The sequence below is a fragment of the Hypanus sabinus genome, chromosome 3 (genome assembly GCF_030144855.1).
Source record: "Hypanus sabinus isolate sHypSab1 chromosome 3, sHypSab1.hap1, whole genome shotgun sequence".
Taxonomy (NCBI): domain Eukaryota; kingdom Metazoa; phylum Chordata; class Chondrichthyes; order Myliobatiformes; family Dasyatidae; genus Hypanus; species Hypanus sabinus.
In genome coordinates, this window is record NC_082708.1 from 10,380,944 (window position 1) to 10,404,947 (window position 24,004).

Genomic DNA, 24,004 nt, shown 5'->3' on the forward strand with positions numbered 1-24,004 from the left:
GTAGAAATGGGGTCATGGAAATGGCAGACAAACTGAATAAGTATTCATTGTGGAAGACACTAGCAGTGGAAGTTCTATGTGTCAGAGGTCATCAAATGTGTAAAGTTACCATTACTAGGGAGAAGGTCTTGGGAAACTGAAAGGTCTGAAGGTAGACAAGTCACCTGGACCAGATGGTGTGCACCCCAGGGTTCTAAAAGAGGTGGTTGAAGAAGTTGTGGAGGCATAAGTAATGATCTTTCAAGAATCACTCGATTCTGGAATGGTTCTGGAAGATTAAAAACTTACAAATGTCACTCCGCTCTTCAAGAAGGGAGAAAGGCAGAAGAAAGGAAACTATAGGCCAGTTAGTCTGACCTCAGCAGTTGGGAAGATGTTGGGGTCGATTGATAAGAATGTGGTTTTGGGGTATTTGGAGGCACATGATAAAATAAGCCATAGTCAGCATGGTTTCCTCAAGGGAAAATCTTGTCTGACAAATCTGTTGAAACTCTTTGAAGATATAGTAAGTAGGATAGACAAAAGAGCATTGGTTGATGTTGTGTATTTGGATTTTCAAAAGGCCTGCTTAACAAGCCACACATGACTGCTTAACAAGCTATGAGCCCATGGTATTACAGGGAAGCTTCTGTCATGGATAAAGTAGTGGCTGATTGGCAGAAGGCAAAGAGTGGGAATAAAGATAACCTTTTCTGGTTGGCTGTCAGTGACAGGTGGTGTCCACGGGGTCTGTTGGGATCAATTCTTTTTTACGTTATATGTCAGTGATTTAGGTGAAGGAATTGATAGCTTTGTTAGAAAGTTTGCAGACAATACGAAGATAGGTGGTGGGCAGGTAGATTTAAGGAAGTAGAGAGGCTACAGGGGGACAGATTTGGAGAATGAATGAAGAAGTGGCAGATGAAGTACAGTGTCAGGAAGTGTATGGACATGCAGTTTGGTAGAAGAAATGAAAAGGTTGACTATTTTCTAAATGGAGAGGAAGTACAAAAAACTGAAGTGCAAAGGGACTTGGGAGCCCTTGTACAGGATTCCCTAAAGTTTAATTTGCAGGTTGAGTCTGTAGTGAGGGAGGCAAGTACAATATTGAGCATTCATTTCAAGAGGACTAGAATATAAAACAAGGATGTAATATTGAGACTTAATGAAGCACTGGTGAGGCCTAACTTGAAGTATTCTGAGAAGTTTTGGGCCCCTGTCTTAGAAAGGATGTGCTGAAACTGGAGAGGGTTCAAGTGAGGTTCACGAAAATGTTTCTAGGTTTGAACAGCTTGTCATATGAAGACCATTTGGCTCTGGGCCTGTATTCACTAGAATTCAGATGAATGAGGGATGACCTCATGGAAACCTATTGAAGGATGAAAGGCCTTGATAGAGTGGATGTGGAGATAATATTTCCCATGGTGGGTAAGTGTAAGACCAAAGATAAGGAGATATTTCTTTAGCCAGAAAGTGGTGAATCTGTGGAATTCTTTGCCATAGGCAGCTGTGGAGGCCTGATCTTTATGTATATTGAAGGCAGAGGTGGATAGATTCTTGATTGGTCAGGACATGAAGGGATACGGGGAGAATTTGGGGCTGAGAGGAAAATTGGATCAGCCATGATAAAAGTGGCAGAGCAAGCTCAATGGGCCAAATGGCCTAATTCTGCTCCTATGTCTTATGGAATGGGGTTGGGGTGGGGGAATAGGGATCATGTAGAGGAGAATTAATTTAATCTCCTTTAATCTCATTTAATTCAGCACAGACATTGTGGGTCAAATGGCCTAATCCGGTGCTGTATTGCTCTGTGTTGTCTACCCAACAGGGTCATGGTGCATTCAAGGTGGAGGGAGATACCTGTAGATTGTTGGATATTAATTGAGGAGATGGGTTTATTCAGGAATGAGGCATTGAGGTATAAGATCAACCACAACCCTATTGAATGAGGAAGAACATATAAGTGTCTAAATCAGGCATGGGCAAACTATGGCCCGCGGGCCATATGCGGCCCGTTAAGCTTTTTAATCCGGCCCGCAGAACTTGATGAAATTATATTAATAAACCTTGTTAACGTTTTCTCCCCGCAATTCTGGCGTTTTCCCAATAGATGACGCACTCAATATACATTGACCTTTGTTGAGGTGCAGCGTATTACTCCACATTTGCGCTTTACTCTTTGTTCGGCTCGACCTATTTGTGTGAACAGGCGTTCAGCGCCATGAACATCAACAAAGCCAGCCACAGATCCAAGTTAACTGACCAACACCTCAGATCCATCCTGAGAATCGCCACAACAAAACTAAATCCAGACTTTGATGCGCTGGCTAAAAAAGGAGACCAACAACACTGTTCCCACTGAAATTAAAAATAAGTTTTATCGTTGTGTTATGTAAAAAATGCATTTGAAAATATTTTTTTTCAATAAGCCTTACATGTTACATGTCATTTCTGTTAAGTGATGGACATGAGTAGTGCGCAGGTGCACGTACGTTCTCAAAATAAAAAATGCGCTCCAGATCAAATAACGCGCTCCGCATACTGGCGCGCTGTCACTGTTCTGTCTTTGTGCTGGTCGTTGTTGAGTTTTGGCACAGGGGACAATTAAATAAGAAGGAGCAGGACAAGTAGACCTGCACCTCCTACCCGTTTTTGAAATAAAGACAATCAGGAGGAGAGTGATGATGATAATATCTTGAAGGATAACAGAATTTTCAGTGCTTTAAAATAATAACTGTTACTATTAAAAAAGCTGTATTTTATTCATTTAATTTTCAGTGTTTTAAAAGTCATTTCAATAAATAGCTAAATACCATGGGACTTCAAAGACAGATATTTTGTTGTAATGCATTTGTTCATTTTCAATTGAAATTAAAGCACATGTTTTCTACATATCCCATGATATTTTATTTTCTCTTATGAGGTGTATTACCAAAACACTCCGTCCATCTGCTCCTGGTCCGGCCCCCCTGTCAAATTTTAGAACCCTTTGTGGCCCACAAGTCAAAAAGTTTGCCCACCCCTGGTCTAAATGGATTTTTCTCGCCATGATTTCTTATGCTCAGTGGAAGTGATTCTCGGCATCAGAAACTGCGCCGGACAATTTTGCGGCAGTGAGGAATGATGGGAAGGAAGGAATAGAAAAAGGTAGGCTCACTGAGAAGCTGTTGACTGACGCTAAATTTCCAACCGCAGCCTAATCTGTGTGCGATTTTCTTTTTGTGTGGGATCACAGGTAATCCCGAACTGGAAAGAGCAGGAATGGGCCGTGGACAAGCCCAACAACTACGCAGGAATCTTCCACTTCTGTTTCTGGCGCTTTGGAGAGTGGGTGGATGTGGTGATTGATGACCGCCTGCCAACAGTCAATGGGCAGCTCATCTACTGTCACTCTAACTCCAAGAATGAGTTCTGGAGCGCTTTGGTGGAGAAGGCTTATGCCAAGTAAGTGAATGTCAGAACAAATCCTTAAAGTCACCCAATTCTCTTTGCGTGCTATTATCTTTCCTGTAATACCATGGGGTATTACATCTTGTCAAAGGCTTTCTGAAAATCGAAATATACAGCCTCCTTTGTCTATTCTGCCTGTTACTTCCTCAAAGGATTCCAACAGGTTTGTCTGGCAAGATTACACCTTAAGGAACTCCTGCTGACTAGGGCCTATTTTATCGTGTGACTCCAAATACCCCAAAACCTTAATAATACACTCCCAACATCTTCACAACCACTGACATAAGGCCAACTGGCCTATAATTTCCTCTCCCTTGCATCCTTCCCTTCTTAATGAGTGGAGAAACATTTTAAAGTTTCCCATTCTTCTGAATCATTCCAGAATCTAGTAATTCTTGAAAGATCACTACTAATGTCTCCACAACCTCTTCAGCTACCTCTTTCAGAACCCTGGGGTATAGACCAGCAAACTGTACTGTTTGCCTCCTCTTCTCACCATCAGTAGAGAAAGAATCATCCAGCACACCGGAAAGGCAGGGTTATCGTGGTGGGAGATTTTAATTTCCCAAATATCGATTGCCATCTCCCTAGAGCGAGGGGTTTAGATGGGGTGGAGTTTGATTGGTGTGTTCAGGAAAGTTTCTTCACACAATATTATAGGTAAGCCTAAAAGAGGAGAGGCTGTACTTGATCTGGTTTTGGGCAATGAACCTACTCTCAGTGGGAGAGTATTTTCGAGATAGTGATCACAATTCTATTTCCTTTACCATAGCATTGGAGAGGGATAGGAACAGACAAATTAGGAAAGCATTGGAGTAAGGGGAAATATGAGGCTATCAGGCAGGAACTTGGAAGCATAAATTGGAAACAAATGTTCTCAGGGAAATGTATGGAAGAAATGTGGCAAATGTTCAGGGGATACTTGGGTGGAGTTCTACTTTGGTATGTCCCAATGAGACATGGAAAGGATTGTAGGGTACAGGAACTGTGGTGTACAAAGGCTGTTGCAAATCTAGACAAGAAAGAAAAGCCTACAAAAGGTTCAAAAAGCTAGGCAATGATAGAGAGCTAGAAGATTATAAGGCTAGCAGGAAGGAGCTTAAGAATGAAATTAGGAGAGCCTGAAGGGGCCATGAGAATGCCTTGGTAGACAGGATAAAGGAAAACCCCAAGGCATTCAACAAATACATGAAGAGCAAGAAGATAAGATGTGAGGGAGTAGGACCAATCAAGTGTGACAGTGCAAAAGTGTGTATGGAATGGGAGGAGAGAACAGAGGTATTTAATGAATACTTTGTTTCAGTATATTCACTATGGAAAAGGATCTTGGTGATTGTAAGGGTGGCTTACAGTGGACTGAAAAACTTGAGCATGTAGATATTAAGGAAGAGGATGTGCTGCAGCTTTTGGAAAGCATCAAGTTGGATAAGTCACCGGGACCAGACGAGATGTACCCCAGGCTACTGTGGGAGGCAAATGAGGAGACTGCTGAGCCTCTGGTGATGATCTTTGCATCATCAGTGGGGGCGGGAGAGGTTCCAGAGGACTGGAGGTTGTGGATGATGTCCCCTTATTCAAGAAAGGGAGTAGAGATAGCCCAAGAAATTACAGACCAGTGAGTCTTATTTCAGTGGTTGGTAAGTTGATGGAGAAGATCCTGAGAGGCAGGATTTATGAACATTTGGAGAGGCATAATATGATTAGGAGTAGTCAGCATAGCTTTGTCAAAGGTAGGTCGTGCGTTACAGGCCTGATTGAAGTTTTTGAGGATGTGACTAAACACATTGATGAAGGTAGAGCAGTAGATGTGGTGTATATGGATTTCAGCAAGGCATTTGATAAGGTACCCCATGCAAGGCTTATTGAGAATGTAAGGAGGCATGGGATCCAAGGGGACATTGCTTTGTGGATCCAGAACTGGCTTGCCCACAGAAGGCAAAGAGTGGTTGTAGATGGGTCATATTCTGCATGGAGGTCAGTGACCAGTGGTATGCCTCAGTGATCTGTTCTGGGACCTCTACTCTTTGTGATTTTTATAAATGACCTGGATGAGGAAGTTGGAGGGATGCATTAGTAAATTTACTGATGACACAAAGGTTGGAGGTGTTGTGAATAGGGTAGAGGGCTGTCATGGGCTACAGCAAGACATTGATAGGATGCAAAACTGGGCTGAGAAGTGGCAGATGGAGTTCAACCCAAATAAGTGTGAAGTAGTTCATTTTGATAGGCCAAATATGATGGCTGAATATAGTATGAATAGTAGGACTCTTGGCAGCGTGGAGGATCAGAGGGATTTTGGGGTCCGAGTCCATAAGACACTCAAAGCTGCTGCATGGGTTGACTGGTTAAGAAGGTGTACAGTGCATTGGCCTTCATCAACCATAGGATTGAGGTTAGGAGCAGAGAGGTAATGTTGCAGCTGTACAGGACCCTGGTCAGACCCCACTTGGAGTATCGTACTCAGTTTGGGTTGCCTCACTACAGGAAGGATATGGTAGCCATAGAAAGGATGCAGAGGAGATGTACAAGGATGTTGCCTGGATTGAGGAGCATTCCTTATTAAACAGGTTGAGCGAATTCGGCCTTTTCTCCTTGGACAGACGGAGAATGAGAGGTGACCTGATAGAGGTGTATAATATTATGAGAGGCATTGATTGTGTGGATAGTCGGAGGCTTTTTCCCAGGGCTGAAATAGCTAGCACAAGAGGGCTCAGTGTTAAGGTTCTTGGAAGTAGGTACAGAGCAGATGTCAGGGCTAAGTTTTTTACTCAGAGACTGATGAGTGCATGGAATGGGCTGCTGGGGACAGTGGTGGAGGCGGATACAATAGGGTCTTTTAAGAGACTCCTGGATAGGTACATGGAGGTCAGAAAAATAAACTATGGGTAACCCTAGGTAATTTCTAAGCTAAGGACATGTTCGGCACAGCTTTGTGGGCCGAAGGGCCTGTATTATGCTGTAGGTTTTCTATTCTAAGTTTCTAAAGGCAATTCAGCCCGTTATGTCTTGGAGTAATGGGAAATTGGTAGTAGATTTATTATTGTCACATCTACCAAGATGCAGTGAAAAAAATGTTGAAGCATTTCGATCTTGGGAAGACAGAGTGATGGAGAGGGAATGGTCTACTGGCTTGTTATTGTCACTGAGGTACGTTGAAAGGTGTTTTTATACGTTCCATCCAGGCAGATTATTCCATATGTGCATCAAGGTTGGAATTGGTTTGTTATTGTCACTGGTACCGAGATACATTGACAAGTTTGTCTTGCACACTGTTCACTACCTACAGTACTGTCGAAAAGTCTTAAGCACATCTAGCCAGAGTGCCTAAGATTTTTGTACTGTATTGTATTTGTCAACGTGGAACGGAGAGGGAGTTTGTAAATCTGGTGCAAGCAAAGGATGTTGGGAATGGCGAGGGTGGAGCTCCGCAAGAGGGATATGGGAAAGGTGGCAGAGAAGGAGCGCTGGTGTGGGGATCCTTACACGGGTGCAGACACACCCAGCCCTGAGACACCAGGCAAGGTAATTTGATTCCAAACAATTGGTTTATTGATCGTTACAGAACGTCTCTCTGCTCCCTCCTCTCTCCATCTCCTTTTCCCAACCGTGATTCGAGTCTCCCTGCCCCCTTCCCACTGTCAGGCCACAAGAGAGACCCATATCAGAATCAGGTTTATCATCACTCACACACACAAGTGTAGCAGTATAGAGAAATTATAGACAAGATGCAGGATTATAACATGGAACATGAGGTCAAGAGTGCAACAACTTTGGTTGTTTTCTGTGGAGCACCAGAGGCTGAGGTGATACCCGGCAGAAGTTCTTAAGATTATGAGAGGCATAGACAGAGTAGATAGCTGGTATTGTTTTTTTACATTGGTTGAAGTGTTGAACACTAGAGAGTATAGCTTTAATGTGAGAAGACGAATGGTCAAAGGGGACATGCGGGCACTGTTTTCACTAAGCAATGTAGGTGCGTGGCCACGCAATTGCTGAAATGCTCTCACACATAGCCTTTGATGCCATGCAGCTGAATTTTTTTTTCTATAATGTTAATACTAAAGTGCCACATAGTTATCAGGATGTGTTTATTAAAAAAAAAAAATTCCTGCACAGTGCAGTGGTTGAACCTAGCCCTCTCACCTTCAGTGCATGCTCTCTGCTATTTCAACCCTGGGAAAGAGATGCTTTCTGTCCACTCTGTCTATGTCCCCATAATCTTGTAAACGTCTATCAGATCTCCCCTTGGGCTCTGCCACTCCAGAGCAAACAAGTTTATCCAGGCTCTTATGATAGCACACCCTCGAAACCAGGCTGTATCCTGCTAAACCTCTTCTGCACCCTCTCCAAAGCCTCAGTATTGTAGTGCGACAACAGCTGTATGCAATACTCCAGATATGGCCTAACTAGCATTTTATAAAGTTGTAACATAACCTCCTGACTTTTGAACTCAATGCCTCGACTAATAAAAGCAAGATCTGGCGCATTGACATCTCTGTGCCAAATGGTGATGCAAACTGTCCGAATTCTGTCCATGGGAAATCTGTAGGAAGTCTTTGGTGAGACACCTAATCTCCTCAAACTTCTAATGAAGCACAGTTGCTGGCACGACTTCTTTGTAACTGCATTAATATGTGTATCTGAGTTCATCTTCTATGGATGCACAGGGGAGAGTAACCTGACTGGTTGCATCACGGCCTGGTATGGAAACACCAAAGTCCAAGAATGGAAAAGCACACAAATAGTACTGGATACATCACAGGAAAACCCTCCCTAACTTCACCCACCTCGATATTGGACTGATTCCACAACCTATGGACTCGCTTTCAAGGACTCTACCACTTGTGTTCTTCTTTAGCACATTGGTTGTCAGTCTTTGTGTGTTGTTTTTCATTGATTCTGGTTTTTTTTTGTTCTCCTGTGAATGCCTGTAAGAAAATGAATCTCAGGTTAGCGTACGGTGACATAGACATACATGAGTAATTAATTTACGTTGACTTTATTTATTTATTGAGATACAGTGTGGAATAGGCCTTTCCACCCTTCGAGCCGTGCCGCCCAGCGACCCCTGATTTAACCCTAGCCTAATCACAGGTCAATTTACAATGACCAATTAGCCTACCAGCCGGAGAGGAAGCCGGAGAAAGCTCCTGGAGAAAACCCATGTGGTCACTGGGAGAACAAACAAACTCCTCAAATGCTGCAGCAGGAATTGAACTTGGGTCGCTGGTACTGTAAAGCGTTGTGCCACCCAAAACTCATTTTACAAGGAATCTAGGCAGTAAAAAGAATAAAGAACATAGTTTTACAGTTACAGAGGAAGTCTGGTGCTGGTAGACAAATTAAGTGTGCGGGTCACAATGGCTTAGATTGGGAGATTAATCTTTAACTTTACTGCCTGGGAGGTCTGTTTAAATATTTGCTAAAGTGGGGTAGAAGCAGTTCTCGAGCCAGCTTTCAGTTCAAACTTTAAACAGAAACACAATGTTCTTCCAAGTTCAAGTTTATTGCTGTTCCACCGTACACATGTATACAGCTAAATGAAACATTGTTCACCTGCGGCCAAGGTGCAAAACGCAGTACATGCACAGTCACACACGGCATGTATAGTTACGATAGCATATACAGTCACAAAATATTATCGGCTCAAGTCCCTGAGTGTCATGGCCTGAGATTGTTGGTGCTTGGGATGTTGTCTTGGAGCCAAAAACAAACACACAATAGTTCCTGAATTTCAGCATCATCTGTAAGGAGTCAGTAAATCCTCCCCAATGGGTTTACTCCTCTTATATCCCAAAGACTGGATATATCCTCCTATATCCCTAATTGCTGATTGTAAATTATCCAGTGATTAGTTCAAGATTAAATTGGGGGTTGCTGGGCGGCACGGCTCAAAGGGCTGGAAGGCTCTCTTCTGCACTGTATCTCAATAAACCTTACATGGGTCAGCCGCAGACAAATACGATCCAGCTAGTCTTCCAGGGACCAAACACTGGAGAGCAGCTGCTAGGGGAGGCAGTGATTTGTTATCGCTAGCAGGACATTAGTAATACCATATAATTAGCAAGAAGCAGGAGTTGTGATCTGTGTAAGGGTGCATTAAATGGTTAAAATTCTTGATCTTTTCCCTTGAGCTGAATTTCATAGCGACTGTGCCAGCTCTGAGCTCAGTTACATATTCAGCTTGGAAAACGATGATGCACGTGGGAATACTGAACATTGCGTAATTGAATCCAGGTTTCTCCCCTTTTTTGTTTCCATGGCAAATTTTCTGAAAATTAGGATAGCTTGACAGGATGGATTCAAGGAGTTTAAAGTAAATTTATTATCAAAGTTCAAGTACTATATGGTGATGTATAATACAACCCTGAGATTTGATTTTTTGTGGATGCACTCAATAAATCCAAGAGCCATAATCGGTGCTCCTTTTCTCTCCTTTTGTCGCAAATGGGTGGCATTTTTTGCCATGTGTGAGGAGCTGGCCATATTCGAACCTGGGACCATTCACTTGAAGGTGCAGTGCTGGTGCCACGACACCACCAGCCAAATTGAGAACTATAATAGAATCGATGAAAGACCCCACCCAATGGAAAGACAACAAACTGTGCAAGTTCAAAAGAAAGATAATAATAAATAAGCAAGAAATACTGAGACCATGAGGTGAGGAGTCCTTGTAAGTGAGTCCACTAGTTGTGCGAAGAGTTCACTGAATGGGTAGTTGAAGTTGAGTGAAGTTATCACCTCCGGTTTAATATAAATGGAGAAAATACTGTGCTTTTGTCAGAACTGGGCAGTTGTGACACAAACCAGAAAGACCGGTTATTTGAAAGATCATCATCTGCAACAATGATTTCTTCACCCCTCCCCCGGAGGTAAATGCTTATGACTTGTCTGGTATCTCATTTCAGTCTCCCTGACGCTACAGGATTTTCACACGGTGCAGAAACAGGCCATTCAGTCCATTGTGCTCATGTTGATTCATCTATGTAGACTAATCCCATTTACGTGTACTTGGACCATTAATACTTAGTCTGTAACTCCAGGCCTTGCTCACCACAGCCTGAGATATTTCAACTTTCACCCTTAGCCTATGACCTTAAGTTCTGGCCCCACCCAACCTCAGTGGAAAAAATCCTGCATGCATTTACCCTATTGATACCTCTATCAAATCTCCCCTCATTCTTCATGCAGATATCAGCAGGCTCTCTCCCACAGCTCCGAACCTCCCTCTCCGCAATCTGCCATGGATTATTTTGACGGGAATTCTATGTGTTCCTATTAACATTTATACTTGGGGATTCGAGTGTTTGGATGCTACTGAAATGTGGGCTTGCCTGTTTCCAGCAATCTCCAGGGGCTGTGCATTCCAAATGGACTCGGTGCCCGGGTGAAATATTTCTCCTTTTGAGTTACAAACTCGCTCTCCTTTCCACGTCGACAAATACAGTGCTGTGGAAAAATCGCAAGCACCCTAGCTGTATATACATGCCGAAAGCTTTTGCACTGTATTGTAGGATTATTATTGTCACGTGTCCTGAGGTTCGGTGAAAAACTTTGTCCGACATGCCACTCGTACAGATAATCTCATCACGTCTGTACATTGAGGTGATACAAGGGAAAACAATAACAGAATGCAGGGAAAAGTGTTACAGTTGGAGAAAGTGCAGTGCAGGCAGGGTCATGGCGAGGCAAACCAATGTCAAGAGTCCATCTTACTGAAACAGGAGAATGGAATGGTCAGATGATAAATGCAAGGGATTCTGCAGATGCTGGAAATCTTGAGCAACATGTACAAAATGCTGGGGGAGCTCAGCAGGTCAGGCAGCATCTATGGAGGGAAATAAACAGTCAACATTTGAACTGAGACCCTTCATTGGGCCGATGTTCATACCCAAATTGTAGACAACCGAAGCAGAAAATGAGATGTAAGTTTGTTTATTATTGTCACATGTACCAAGGTACAATAAATAAAACTTGTTTTGCAGACAGTTCATACAGATCAGATTATTACACAGTGCATTGATGTAGAATGAGATAAAACAATAATCCTATCAGATTCCTCCTTCTTCAGCCCTTTATCTTTTCCACCTATCACCTGTCAGCTTCTCACTTTATCCCCGCCTCCCCTACCAACCCACTTCCCCTCCCCCCACAACCTGGCCCCACCTATCGCCTGTCAGCTTCTCAATTATCCCCCTCCCCCATCCATCCACCTTTCCCCCCACAACCTGGCCCCACCTATCACCTGTCAGCTTCTCAATTATCCCCCTCCCCCATCCATCCACCTTTCCCCCCACAACCTGGCCCCACCTATCGCCTGTCAGCTTCTCAATTATCCCCCTCCCCCATCCATCCACCTTTTCCCCCACAACCTGGCCCCACCTATCACCTGTCAGCTTGAGCTTCTTCCACCCACCTTCTTACTTCTGACTCTGCCCCCCACAGTCAAATGGGACTAGGTTAGGTGGGCACCCTCGCCGGCATCGATGAGTTGAGCTGAAGGTCCTGATTTGGTGCTTCATTAGTTTTAAAACTCAAATGAGTTAGAACATGGAACAAAGCACATAGAAGAGTACAGCAGAGGAACAGGCCATTCGGCCCACAATATTGTGCTGAACCAGCTAAAAAGCAAATCAAAAACACCCAAACACTAATCCCTCGTACCTACACCATGTCCATAACCCTCCATCTTCATTACATCCATGTGCCTATCCAAATATTTCTTGAAAGCCTCTAATATATTTGCCTCTACCACTGTGCCAGGCAGCACATTGTAGGCATCCATGACTCTCTGAGTAAATAGACAGTAGGTGCAGGAGTAGGCCATTCAACCATTCTAGCCAGGACCACCATTCACTATGATCATGGCTGGTCATACATAATCAGTACCCTGTTCCTGCCCTTTCCCCATATCCCTTGACCCCCCCTATCTAAAAGAGCTCTATCTAAAAGAGCTCTCTCTTGAATGCATCCAGAGACTTGGCCTCCACTGTCTTCTGGGGCAGAGCATTCCACATATCCACCACTCTCTGGGTGAAAAAGTTTTTCTGCATCTCTGTTCTAAATGGCCTACCCCTTATTCTTAAACTGTGGCCTCTAGTTCTGGACTCACCCATCAGCGGGAACATGCTTCCTGCCTCCAGCGTGTCCAATCCCTTAATAATCTTTTATGTTTCAATCAGATCCCCTCTCATCCTTCTAAACTCCAGTGTATACAAGCCCAGTTGCTCCAATCTTTCAACATATGACAGTCCCGCCATTCCAGGAATTAACCTTGTGAACCTACGCTGCACTCCCTCAATAGCAAGAATGTCCTTCCTCAAATTTGGAGACCAAAACTGCACACAATACTCCAAGTGGGGTCTCACCAGGGCCCTGTACAGCTGCAGAAGGACCTCTTTACTCCTGTACTCAATTCCTCTTGTTATAAAGGCCAGCATGCCATTAGCTTTCTTCACTGCCTGCTGTACCTGCAGGCTTGCTTTCATTGACTGATGTACAAGACCACCTAGATCTCGTTGTACTTCCCCTTTTCCTAACTTGACTCCATTTAGATAGTAACCTGCCTTCCTGTTCTTGCCACCAAAGTGGATAACCTCTCATTTATCCACATTAAACTGCATCTGCCATACATTTGCCCACTCACCCAACCTGTCCAAGTCACCCTGCATTCTCTTAACATCCTCCTGACATTTCACACTGCCACCCAGTTTTGTGTCATCAGCAAATTTGCTAATGTTACTTTTAATCCCTTCATCTAAATCATTAATGTATATTGTAAACAGCTGCGGTCCCAGCACCGAAGCTTCCAGCTCTCTCAAGAGAGTTAGATAGAGCTCTTAGAGAGGGTCAAGGGATAGGGGGAGAGGGCAGGAATGGGGTACTGATTGTGTATGATCAGCCATGATCACAGTGAATGGCAGTGCTGGCTAGAAGGGCCGAATGGCCTACTCCTGCACCTATTGTCTATTGTTATAGTAGGTGATTTTACTTTCTGCCTATTGACTGGGACTCCCATATTGTAAAATGACTAGATGGGATAGTGTTTGACAAATGTGTTCAGTAAAGTTTCTTGAATTAGTATGTAAAAGTCCCAACAACAGAGTGTGCGATGCTTGTTCCGCTACTAGGGAATGAGACAGGGCACGTGACCGAAGTTTGTGTAGGGGAACACTTCGCATCTAGTTATCACTATGCTATTAGTTTCAAAGTAAATATGAAAAAAATGTACATCTGGACTGCGGGTTGAGATTCTGAATTGGAGAAAGGCCAGTTTTGATGGTATCAGAAAGGATCTGGCAAGTGTGGATTGGGACAGGCTGTTCTCTGGCAAAGGTGTACTTGGAAAGTGGGAGGCCTTCAAAAGTGACGTTTTAATAGTACAAAGCTTGCATGTGCCTGTCAGAGTAAAAGGTAAATATAATGAGTTTAGTGAACCTTGGTTTCAAAAGATAAGGTCCTGGTTCTGAGAAAAAAGGAGCTGCATAGCAGGTATAGGCAAGTAGGAACAAATGATGTACTTAAGGAGTACAAGAAATGCAAGAGAGCACTTGAGAAAAAACCACAACATGCTGGCAGACATCAGCAGGCCAGACAGCACCCATGAAAAAGGGTAAACAGTTAACTTTTTGGGTTGAGACCCTTCTTAAGCCTGAAACGTCGACTGATGAATCTTTGCCACAGATGCTGTCTGACCTGCTGAGTTTCTCTGGCATTTTGAGTGTGCTGCTCTGGATTTCCAGCATCTGCAGGTTTTCTCATGTTTGTACTTGAGAAAGAAATCAGGAAGGCTAAAGGAAGACATGAAGTTGCCGTAGCAGACAAGGTGAAGGGGAATTCTAAGGGATTCTACAGATACGTTAAGAACAAAAGGATTGCAAGAAAAAGCAATTAGTCCTCTGGATGATCATAATGATAATCCATGTGTGGAGCCAAAACAGATAGGAGAGTTCTTAAATATATTTTTGCATCTGTATTTACTCTGGAGCCAGACACGGAATCCATAGAAGTGAGCTAAGGCAGTACCAGCTTCATGGACTCTTTACAGATTACAGAGGAGCATCTGTTTTCAGTCCTGGGGCAAGCCAGTGAATAAATCCCCAGGGCCTGACAAGGTGTTCCTTCGGGGACCCTATCAGAGGCAAGTGCAGAATTGCTGGGGCCCTAGCAGAGATGTTTAAAACTTACTTAGCGACAGGAGAGGTACCAGTGGATTGGAGGACAGCCAATGTTGTTCTGCAGTTTAAGAAATGCTCTAAACATAAACCAGGAAATTATAGGCCGGTGAATCTGGTATCAGTTGTGGGCAAGTTATTGGAAGGTATTCTAAGAGACTGGCTATATAAGTGCTTTGATAGACATGCAGTGATTGAGAATAGTCAGTATGGCTTCATGATTGGTAGGTCATGTCTAACCAATCTTGTAGAGTTTTTCAAGGAGGTTGCCAGGAAAGTGGATGAAGGCAGTGGATGTTGTCTACATGGGCTTTAGTAAAGTCCCCCATGGGAGGTTGGTCAAGGAGGTTGAGTCGCTTGGCATTAAAGACGAGGTAATAGCTTGGATTAGACAATGGCTTTGTGGAAGATGCTAGAGAGTAATTGTAGATGGTTGTCTCTCTGACTGGAGGCCTGTGACTAGTGGAGTGCTGCAGGGACTGGTGTATATCAATAACCTGGATGGCACTGTGGATAACTGGATCAGCAACTTTGCAGATGACACCAAGATTGGAGGAGTAGTGGAAAGCGATGAAGATGACTAGAGCTTGCAGATCTTGGCCAGCTGGAAAAATGGGCTGAAAAATGGCAGATGGAATTTAATGTAACAAGTGCAGGGTGTTGCACTTCAATAGGACCAACCAGGGTAGGTCTTACACAGTGAATGGTGGTGCACTGAGGAGTGTGGTAGAACAAAGGGATCTGGGAATATAGGTACATAATTCCTTGAAAGTGGGGTCACAGGTAGATGCAGTCGTAAAGATGTTGGTGAGGCCTAATTTGAGTATTGTGTGCAGTTTTGGTCACCTACCTACAGAAAAGATGTAAGTAAAGTTGAAAGAATACAGAAAGAAAATTACAAGGATGTTGCCGAGTCTGGAGTTATGAAGAAAGATTAAATAGGTCAGTACTTTATCCCTTGGAATGTAGAAGATTGAGGAGAGATTTGATAGAGATATACAATATTATGTGAGGTATAGATAGGGTTAATGCAAGCAGGCTTATTCCACTGAGGTTGGGTGGGAGAAGTCATGCCAGAGGTCATGAGTTAAGGGTGAAAGGTGAAAATTTTAAGGGGAACATGCGGGGAAACTTCTCTCAGAAGATTGTGAGAGTGTGGAATGAGCTGCCAGCACAAATGGTGCATGCAAGTTTGATTTTCACATTTAAGAGGAGTTTGGATAGGTACATGGATAGTAGGAATATGAAGGGCTAAGGTCCTGGTACAGGTCGATGGGAGTAGGCAGTTTAAATGGTGTTGGCACAGACTAGATGGGCCAAAGGGCCTGTTTCTGTGCTGTATTTTTCTATAACTCTATGAAATCGATTCTTCCTGCCTACTCTACCTGTGCCTCTCATAATCTTATAAACCTCGGTCAGATCTCCTCTCAGCCTCCATCACACCGAAGAAAGCAACCCCAGTTTGTCCAGCCTCTCACCATAGCACATGCCCTCTACACAGGCAGAATCCTGGTAAACCACCTCTGCACCTTCTTATAATGGTGCAAACAGAACTGTGTGCAATGCTCCAGAAGTAGCCTAATCAGAGTTTTATAAAGTTGCAACATTGTCTCTTGACTTTTGAACTCAATGCCTGGACTAATTAATGTACGTATTTCATAAGCCGCCTTAACCATTTATTGACCTATGTCGATACTTTCATGGAGTTTTGAACTTGGACTCCAAAACGCTGTGCTCAGCAACACTGTTAAGGGTCTTGTCTTTAACAGAGTACTGTCTCCTTGCATTTGTCCTACCAAGATACCTCTTATTTATCTGGATTAAATACCATGTACCATTTCTCTGCCCATATCTGCAAATTATCTATATCGCTCTGTATTCTTTGCCAGTCTTCTACACTATCCAGAACTCCACCAATCTTGGTATATCTGCAAGCTTACTAATGAGTCAGCCTGCAGAGAAGAGGTCACCACCCTGACACAGTGGTGTCAAGAAAACAACCTCTGCCTCAATGTCACAAAAATAGAGGAGCTGGTTGTGGACTACAGGAGGAATGGAGACAGACTAACCCCTATTGACATCAATAAATCTGGGGTTGAGAGGGTAAACAGTTTTAAGTTCCTCGGCATCCACATCACTGAGGACCTCACATGGTCTGTACACACCAGCTGTGTGGTGAAAAAGGCACAACAGCACCTCTTTCATCTCAGACGGTTGAAGAATTTTGGTGTGGGCCCCCAAATCCTAAGAACTTTCTACAGGGGCACAATCGAGAGCCTCCTGACTGACTGCATCACTGCCTGGTACGGGAACTGTTCTGCAGAGAGTGGTGTGGACAGCCCAGCGCATCTGGAGATGTGAACTTCCCACTGTTCAGGACATTTACAAAGACAAGTATGTAAAAAGGGCCCGAAGGATCATTGGGGACCTGAGTTACCCCAACCACAAACTGTTCCAGCTGCTACCATCCGGGAAACATACCGCAGCATAAAAACCAGGACTGACAGGCTCCGGGACAGCTTCTTCCACCTGGCCATCAGACTGATTAATTCATGCTGACACAATTGTATTTTTATGTTATATTGACTATCCTGTTGTACATACTATTTATTACAAATTACTATAAGATGCACATTGCACATTTAGATGGAAACGTAATGTAAAGATTTTTACTCCTCATGTAGATGAAGGATGTGAGTAATAAAGTCAATTCAATTCTGATGATCTGGCCCTCCGTGTCCTTTTCCTTAGCAAATGATGAGGCAAAGTACTCATTAAGTACCTCCCTCACATTCTCCACAATCAAGCAAATGGTCCCCCTTTATCCTTGAGTGGTCCCACCCTCTCCCTAGTTGTCCTCTTCCTGATAATGTATGTATCAAATGTCTTGGTATTAACCTTAATCCTATTTGCCAACAACTTTCCATGGCCCCTCCTGTCTTCCCTAATTCAGAATCAGGATCAGGTTTATTATCACCAGCATGTGTCATGAAAGTTGTTAACTTAGCAGCAGCAGTTCAATGTGATGTGTGATAATATAGGAAGGAAAAAAAAGTAAATCAATTGCAGTACAATTACAGTAAATATATAGTACGTATGCATATAATGTGTGTGTGTGTGTGTGAGTGCAATGCTATTTTAAAAAAAGTGAGGCAGTGTTCACAGGGATCAAAGTCCATTTAGGAATCAGATGGCAGAGGGGAAGAAGCTGTTCCTGAATCATTGAGTATGAGCCTTCAAGCTCCTGTACCACTTTCTTGATGGTAACAATGAGAAGAGGGCATGTCTTGAGTGACAGAGGTTCTTAATAATGGACACTGCCTTTCTGACACACCACTCCCTGATGTTTTGGACACTACGGGGGCCTGTACCCATGATGGAGCTGACTAATTTTACATCTTCCTGTAGCTTCTTTAGGTCCTGTGCAGTAGCCACCCCCCCCCCCCCACCATACCAGACAATAATGCAGCCTGCCAGAATGCTCTCCATGGTGCAATTATATAGGTTTTCGAGTGTTTTAGGTGACAAACCGAATCTCTTCAAACTTCAAATGAAATTCAGCCGCTGTCTTACCTTCTTTATTCTTTACTTTTATTGTCAACAAACAATTGATACTAGAGCGTACAATCATCAGCGATATTTGATTCTGCGCTTCGCGCTTCCTGAAGTACAAATCAAAGTAAATATAATAAAAATTTTAAATATAAATCGTAATTAGAAAATAGAAAAGGGAAAGTAAGGTAATGCAAGTCAGGTCTGGATATTTGGAAGGTACGGCCCGGATCTGGGTCAGGATCCATTTAGCAGTCTTACCACAGTTGAAAAGAAGCTGTTCCCAAATCTGGCTGTACGAGTCTTCATGCTCCTGAATCTTCTCCCAGAGGGAAGAGGGACAAAAAGTGTATTGGCTGGGTGGGTCGTGTCTTTGATTATCTTGTCAGCACTGCTCCGACAGCGTGCGGTGTAAAGTGAGTACAAGGATGGAAGATTGATTTGTATGATGTGCTAGGCTATTTTCACCATCTTCTGCAGCTTCTTCCAGTCTTAGACAGGACAACTTCCATACCAGGTTATGATGCACCCTGGAAGAATGCTTTCTATGGTGCACCTATAAAAATTAGTGAGGGTTTTAGGGGACAGGCCAAATTTCTTCAACTTTCTCAGGAAGTAAAGGCGCTGGTGGGCCTTCTTGGCAGTGGACACTGCTTGGTTAGACCAAGTCAGGCCATTTGTGATATTCACACAGAGGAACTTAAAGCTTTTGATCTGTTCCACCTGCGCACCACCAATGTAGATGGGGTCGTGCGGTCTGCTACTCCTTCTGAAGTCAATAACCAATTCCTTCGTCTTGCTGACATTGAGGGATAGGTTATTGTCTTCACACCATGCCACCAGGTCCTTAATTTCCTTTCTGTACTCTGTTACGTATCCCATAACTGGGTCACTTACCAGCAAAGACAGAGAGGTCCGTTGAAGTCTGATGGTACTATTTTTAACAGTATTTATTGATAAAAATACACAAGAATAATATCAATGCAAACATACAGATAATATATGTCGTCAATACTAAATCTAAAAGCACGGGTATAATAATAATCAATAAGAAATAGTTCTATCGTTGTCTAGGGGTTAATGTATTGTCCGATATAAATATAAAAGTCACTTTAGTTCATTCAAGCTGCAGCTTTCTGGTTTGAGAGAAAGATGGGTTAAAACTTGCCCAGTCCTTTTATGATGTCAATCCTTCGAGAGTCGTTGGGAGTTGATTTCCCCGTTGTTAGCTAAAAACCGTTCTTCCGTGGTCAAGGCACACCGATTCCGGAGCAAATGGAAACGGACGCACGTGGCCTTCCCACCGTTTTTTGCTATTACGGGATCACTAGCGTTTCTTCTGGTGCGTCTGAGGGGCTGTTCCCACAGTCCCTCTTTTATCCTGACTCACAGGGTCTCAGATGTCAATCAGGTTGGGATGATGCAATCCCTCCACCAACCTCCCCCTCGGTTCATTGTCTGAGGGCTTCGATGCATCGTACCCCCCCCCCCCCCCCCCCCGGATTCAATACACAAGTCCGTCTCCAAGAGACAATAGCCGGTATCAATTGCTCTGCCTTTTGGAGGCCAGGACACATTCCAACTCTTTGTGGATTCTGCATGTCTTTCTCTCATTTCCTGGGTCTCCTGAACTGACTTAATAGTGATCTTGCTATTCTCACAAAGGAGGGGGCTACCCTGCACCCTTCGGCCCCTCAGAGCTGTGGTATATTCGTAACACCCCCTTTCTTCAAAGCGTTTTCACCAGCGGTGAAAACCAAGTAGTACAGAGTCTTACAGGATTTTAGAATCTAACACAATACAAAAGTTTTTTCTCTACAGAGTAATACAGTTACACATTCAATTCGGCATCTAAACAGTTAACGATTAGTGTCTCTTCCTTTAATATCTTAATATCTTGTACCTTACTAAAGTCTTGTAGCATCAGACTTCAATTTAGTAACCACCTATTTTTATTTCTTTCCTTCAGCAAACAAAAACTAAAGGGTTGTGATCTTAGCTTGCATGTATACTACAGAAGTTCATGCAAATACTAATCTTTCTGTTGCTTTCAAACTTAACAGGCAGGCTTCCATGGGCTTGTCTTTATTATTCACAGGCTTTGCCGAAATCCCGTAAAACCGGCTTTTGCTATTTAAAAATGGCGTCCCCATTAACCCTCGCCTCTTTTCCGGTTAATTCCTACGTGGGGAGCTTGGGTACCCTGGCGAAATAGGCTTTCGCCCACTTCTTCCAAAGGAGTTATTTTATCAACACTGTGTCCCAAACTTAGACCATCTTCTGAATTTCCACCCAATTCTTTAATTTTACGCAAGCTGCTAGTTTTCTCTTCAGGACCCTTCAGGCTATTAGTTGTTAGTTCAAACTCTTTGTCCATGCAGCATTTCAAATTCTGCCTTTTCACACCACACTCTGGAATAACAATAGCATGGGGGGCCCCCCGGCCATCTTCCAACTGAACCTGTAAGTGATCCGCAGGCTTTGTGGTACCACGCCATTGAAATGACTAGAGCCTGGTTGCTGCCTTTGATATTAATCCAGCCTTTAATTTTTTTTCATTCGATTTGGGAACTACATATTTCCCTTTTCCTTCAATAGTAATATTCATCTTCCCACTTTTGATCTCCGCATTAACTTTTAACACACCTTCAAGCATAAACACCTGGGAACTCTCACTTCCCACTATTGCCAAGGTTAACCCTTTCTTCACTGAACCAAGTCTATCTGACCCATAAGGACGGCCTTCCTTTTCAACTGAATCAAATACCTCAGACTTTTTCTGAGCTCCATTACTAGGTTCAGTACCACGTGCATCCACATCTTGAACACACTTAAACGGGACATTTGCCTCTTCCAGGCTTTCAATACCCATACCCGGTCCAAATTCTAAATTCCCCTGATCCTCCCAGCTACTCTCTGGGCAACTCCCTTCCGGAGTAAACTCAACCCCGCGGGCTGAAACAACCTCATCTGCCAACCCAGCAGACTTCTTCAAGGTAAGGACACCCTTTTCATCTAGGGCTGCCCTCATTTCATTATCGGGAACACCTTTAGAATTTTCAACTTTTTCAAACAGTTCTGCCAAACCAGACAGATCATCCATGTCCAACTCTGGACCTTTTAACAGCTCTAACTGTTTCTCATCTTTACCTCCTGCCTCTAGAACTTTTCTCCTCGCTAAGGGCAGGTCTACCTCCTCTCCCTTACTCTCTTTCACTTTACTACTCTTCGTTTTACCACCCTCTAAACCCTCGTGGTACAGGGTTGGTAAGAACGTCTCGGCCAAATTGATACTGGCCTGATTTAAACTGCTCTCTGTCTCAGCTGCCTTTCTCGACATGCTGCGAGTGACCGCGCATGCGGGATAGATCTGGGAATCTAGGGGCGGAGCCTCAACACTCACAGGCTGTTTTGTCAGCGTCATTGCTGCCCAAACCTTACCATCGGCTAAATCATTACCCAGAAGGACGTCCACGTCAGTTCTTGGGAATTCTGATCGCACCCCCATTTCAACTGGTCCAGAGACTAGCTCACAATTCATAATGACCCTATGCAAGGGCACCATTTCCGTCCCTTTGCCTATTCCTTTCACAGCTACCATTCCCGTCTTGCAACCAAAATCTAGTACCTTACTGCTGATCAATGATAGCTCAGCCCTCGTGTCTCCAGATCCGTACTGGAACTGTGGTGTCTCCCTCCCTCACAGACACGGTTCTGTTTGACATACAAGTCTCAGACCCTTCTCGTACTCTGTCTACCCGGGGCTCTCTTGTCGATTTACTGATTACCACGGTACATCCGATAGGGACTGCTGCTTTCCCTTTTCCTGTCTCTTTCCTCGGAGCAAAGCACCTAGATGCAATATGCCCCCCCTTTCGACAATTAAAACAGGTCAAGCCCAGAGATCTCTGGCCGTCTTTCTTTTCCCCCTCAATCTTACCACTAGCTCCCGGCGGGACCTCTGCCTCAGCTGGCGGGCCTTCTCGATCATTCCCACGGTCTCTCTGGGAACTTTTATTCGAGGAAAACTTTGTCTTGTGGGTTAGGGCACATTCATCTGCGAACCTAGCAAATTCTGAGATGGACTTATTTGGCTTCTCATTCAAATACATCTGGATATCCTCCAAAACACAACCTTTAAATTCCTCAATCAGAATTAACTCCCTGAGACGCCAATAATCCTCTCCCGCTATCTCTGCTGTGCACCAATGGTCCAAGAGCACACCCTTCTCACAGGCAAACTCGGTATACGTCTGATTCCACCCTTTCTTTAAATTTCTGAACTTTTGTCTATAGGCTTCAGGTACTAGCTCGTAACTCCGGAGAATGACCACCTTTACTTTGTCATAACTCTCCTCCTCTTCCTCCTCCATGGACAATGCCGTATATGCCTGCTGTGCCTTCCCTTTTAACACACTTTGTAACAACGCCACCCACTGATCTCTGGGCCACTTCTGATTCACTGCCACCTTTTCAAAAAGCAAGAAATAACTATCAACATCCGTCTCCTCGAACGAAGGTACTAACCTCAACTCCCGACGAACATTAAACCGCTCCTCTCAGTCTGACCCCTGAACTCGTGGCTCTTGCTTTAACTTCTCCATCTCCAAGTCATGTTTCCTCTGTTTCTCTTCCTCCCTCTCCTTCTCAGCCCTTTCCTTCTCTTTTTCAGCTGCTTCCAGCTGTTTTAACTGAATTTCATGCTCTCTTTGTTTCTCAGCTCTTTCCTGCTCCCGTTTCACCTCTAACTCCTTTAGCTGGAGTGCATGCTCCCTTTCTCTCTCGGCTCTTTCATTCTCCTTCTCTCTCTCGGCCCTTTCCCTCTCTTTCTCTCTCTCCTTCTCAGATGCTTCCAGCTGCTTTAACTTGCATGTTCCAACCTTGATTTCTCCAACTCTAACTGAGCCGATCCACTAGCTGGTACCTTTTCAGGGATATTTTCCAATCCCTCAGCTGCAAACACATTCTTCCTAATATAATGCTGAGTTATTGCCCTTCGCACCTCCCACTTTTTCATGGACGACCTCACCTCTGCGAGGTTTAGCCCTTTTGCCAGATTTATCAAGTCCGATTTGGTGGCCGCCTCTAGCACCTCCAGAGTCAGGTTTTCTATAAATTCACCCACGTCCATCTTTGCTGGTTTCCCATCTGGCTACCCACATAACCAGATCCAAGTTTGGACTTACAAGCCCGATTCACTGGCCTCCCAATTTGGTGTCAAATCCCGAGACGAGAACCCCAATTGTTACGAACCCCGTAACTGGGTCACTTACCAGCAAAGATAGAGAGGTCCGTTGAAGTCTGATGGTACTATTTTTAACAGTATTTATTGATAAAAATACACAAGAATAATATCAATGCAAACATACAGATAATATACGTCGTCAATACTAAATCTAAAAGCACGGGTATAATAATAATCAATAAGAAATAGCTCTATCGTTGTCTAGGGGATAATGTATTGTCCGATGGAAATATAAAAGTCACTTTAGTTCATTCAAGCTGCAGCTTTCTGGTTTGAGAGAAAGACGGGTTAAAACTTGCCCATTCCTTTTATGATGTCAATCCTTCGAGAGTCGTTGGGAGTTGATTTCCCCGTTGTTAGCTAAAAACCGTTCTTCCATGGTCAAGGCACACCGATTCCGGGGCAAATGGAAACGGATGCACGTGGCCTTCCCACCGGCTTTTGCTATTACATGATCGCTGGCGTTTCTTCTGGTGCATCTGAGGGGCTGTTCCTCAGACCCTCTTTTATCCTGACTCGCAGGGTCTCAGATGTCAATCAGGTTGGGATGATGCAATCCCTCCACCAACCCCCCTCGGTTCATTGCCTGGGGGCTTCGATGCAT

General features: G+C 43.9%; 1 protein-coding gene across 1 annotated transcript in view; it reads left to right on the forward strand.

Annotated features, from left to right (window-relative positions):
* Positions 1-24,004, forward strand: part of capn5a (calpain 5a) — a 150,212-nt gene that overhangs the window by 72,890 nt on the left and 53,318 nt on the right. The window contains exon 4 of the mRNA XM_059963728.1: positions 3,215-3,423. Within this exon, the coding sequence (XP_059819711.1) occupies positions 3,215-3,423 (209 nt within the window). The remainder of the gene's footprint in view (positions 1-3,214; positions 3,424-24,004) is intronic.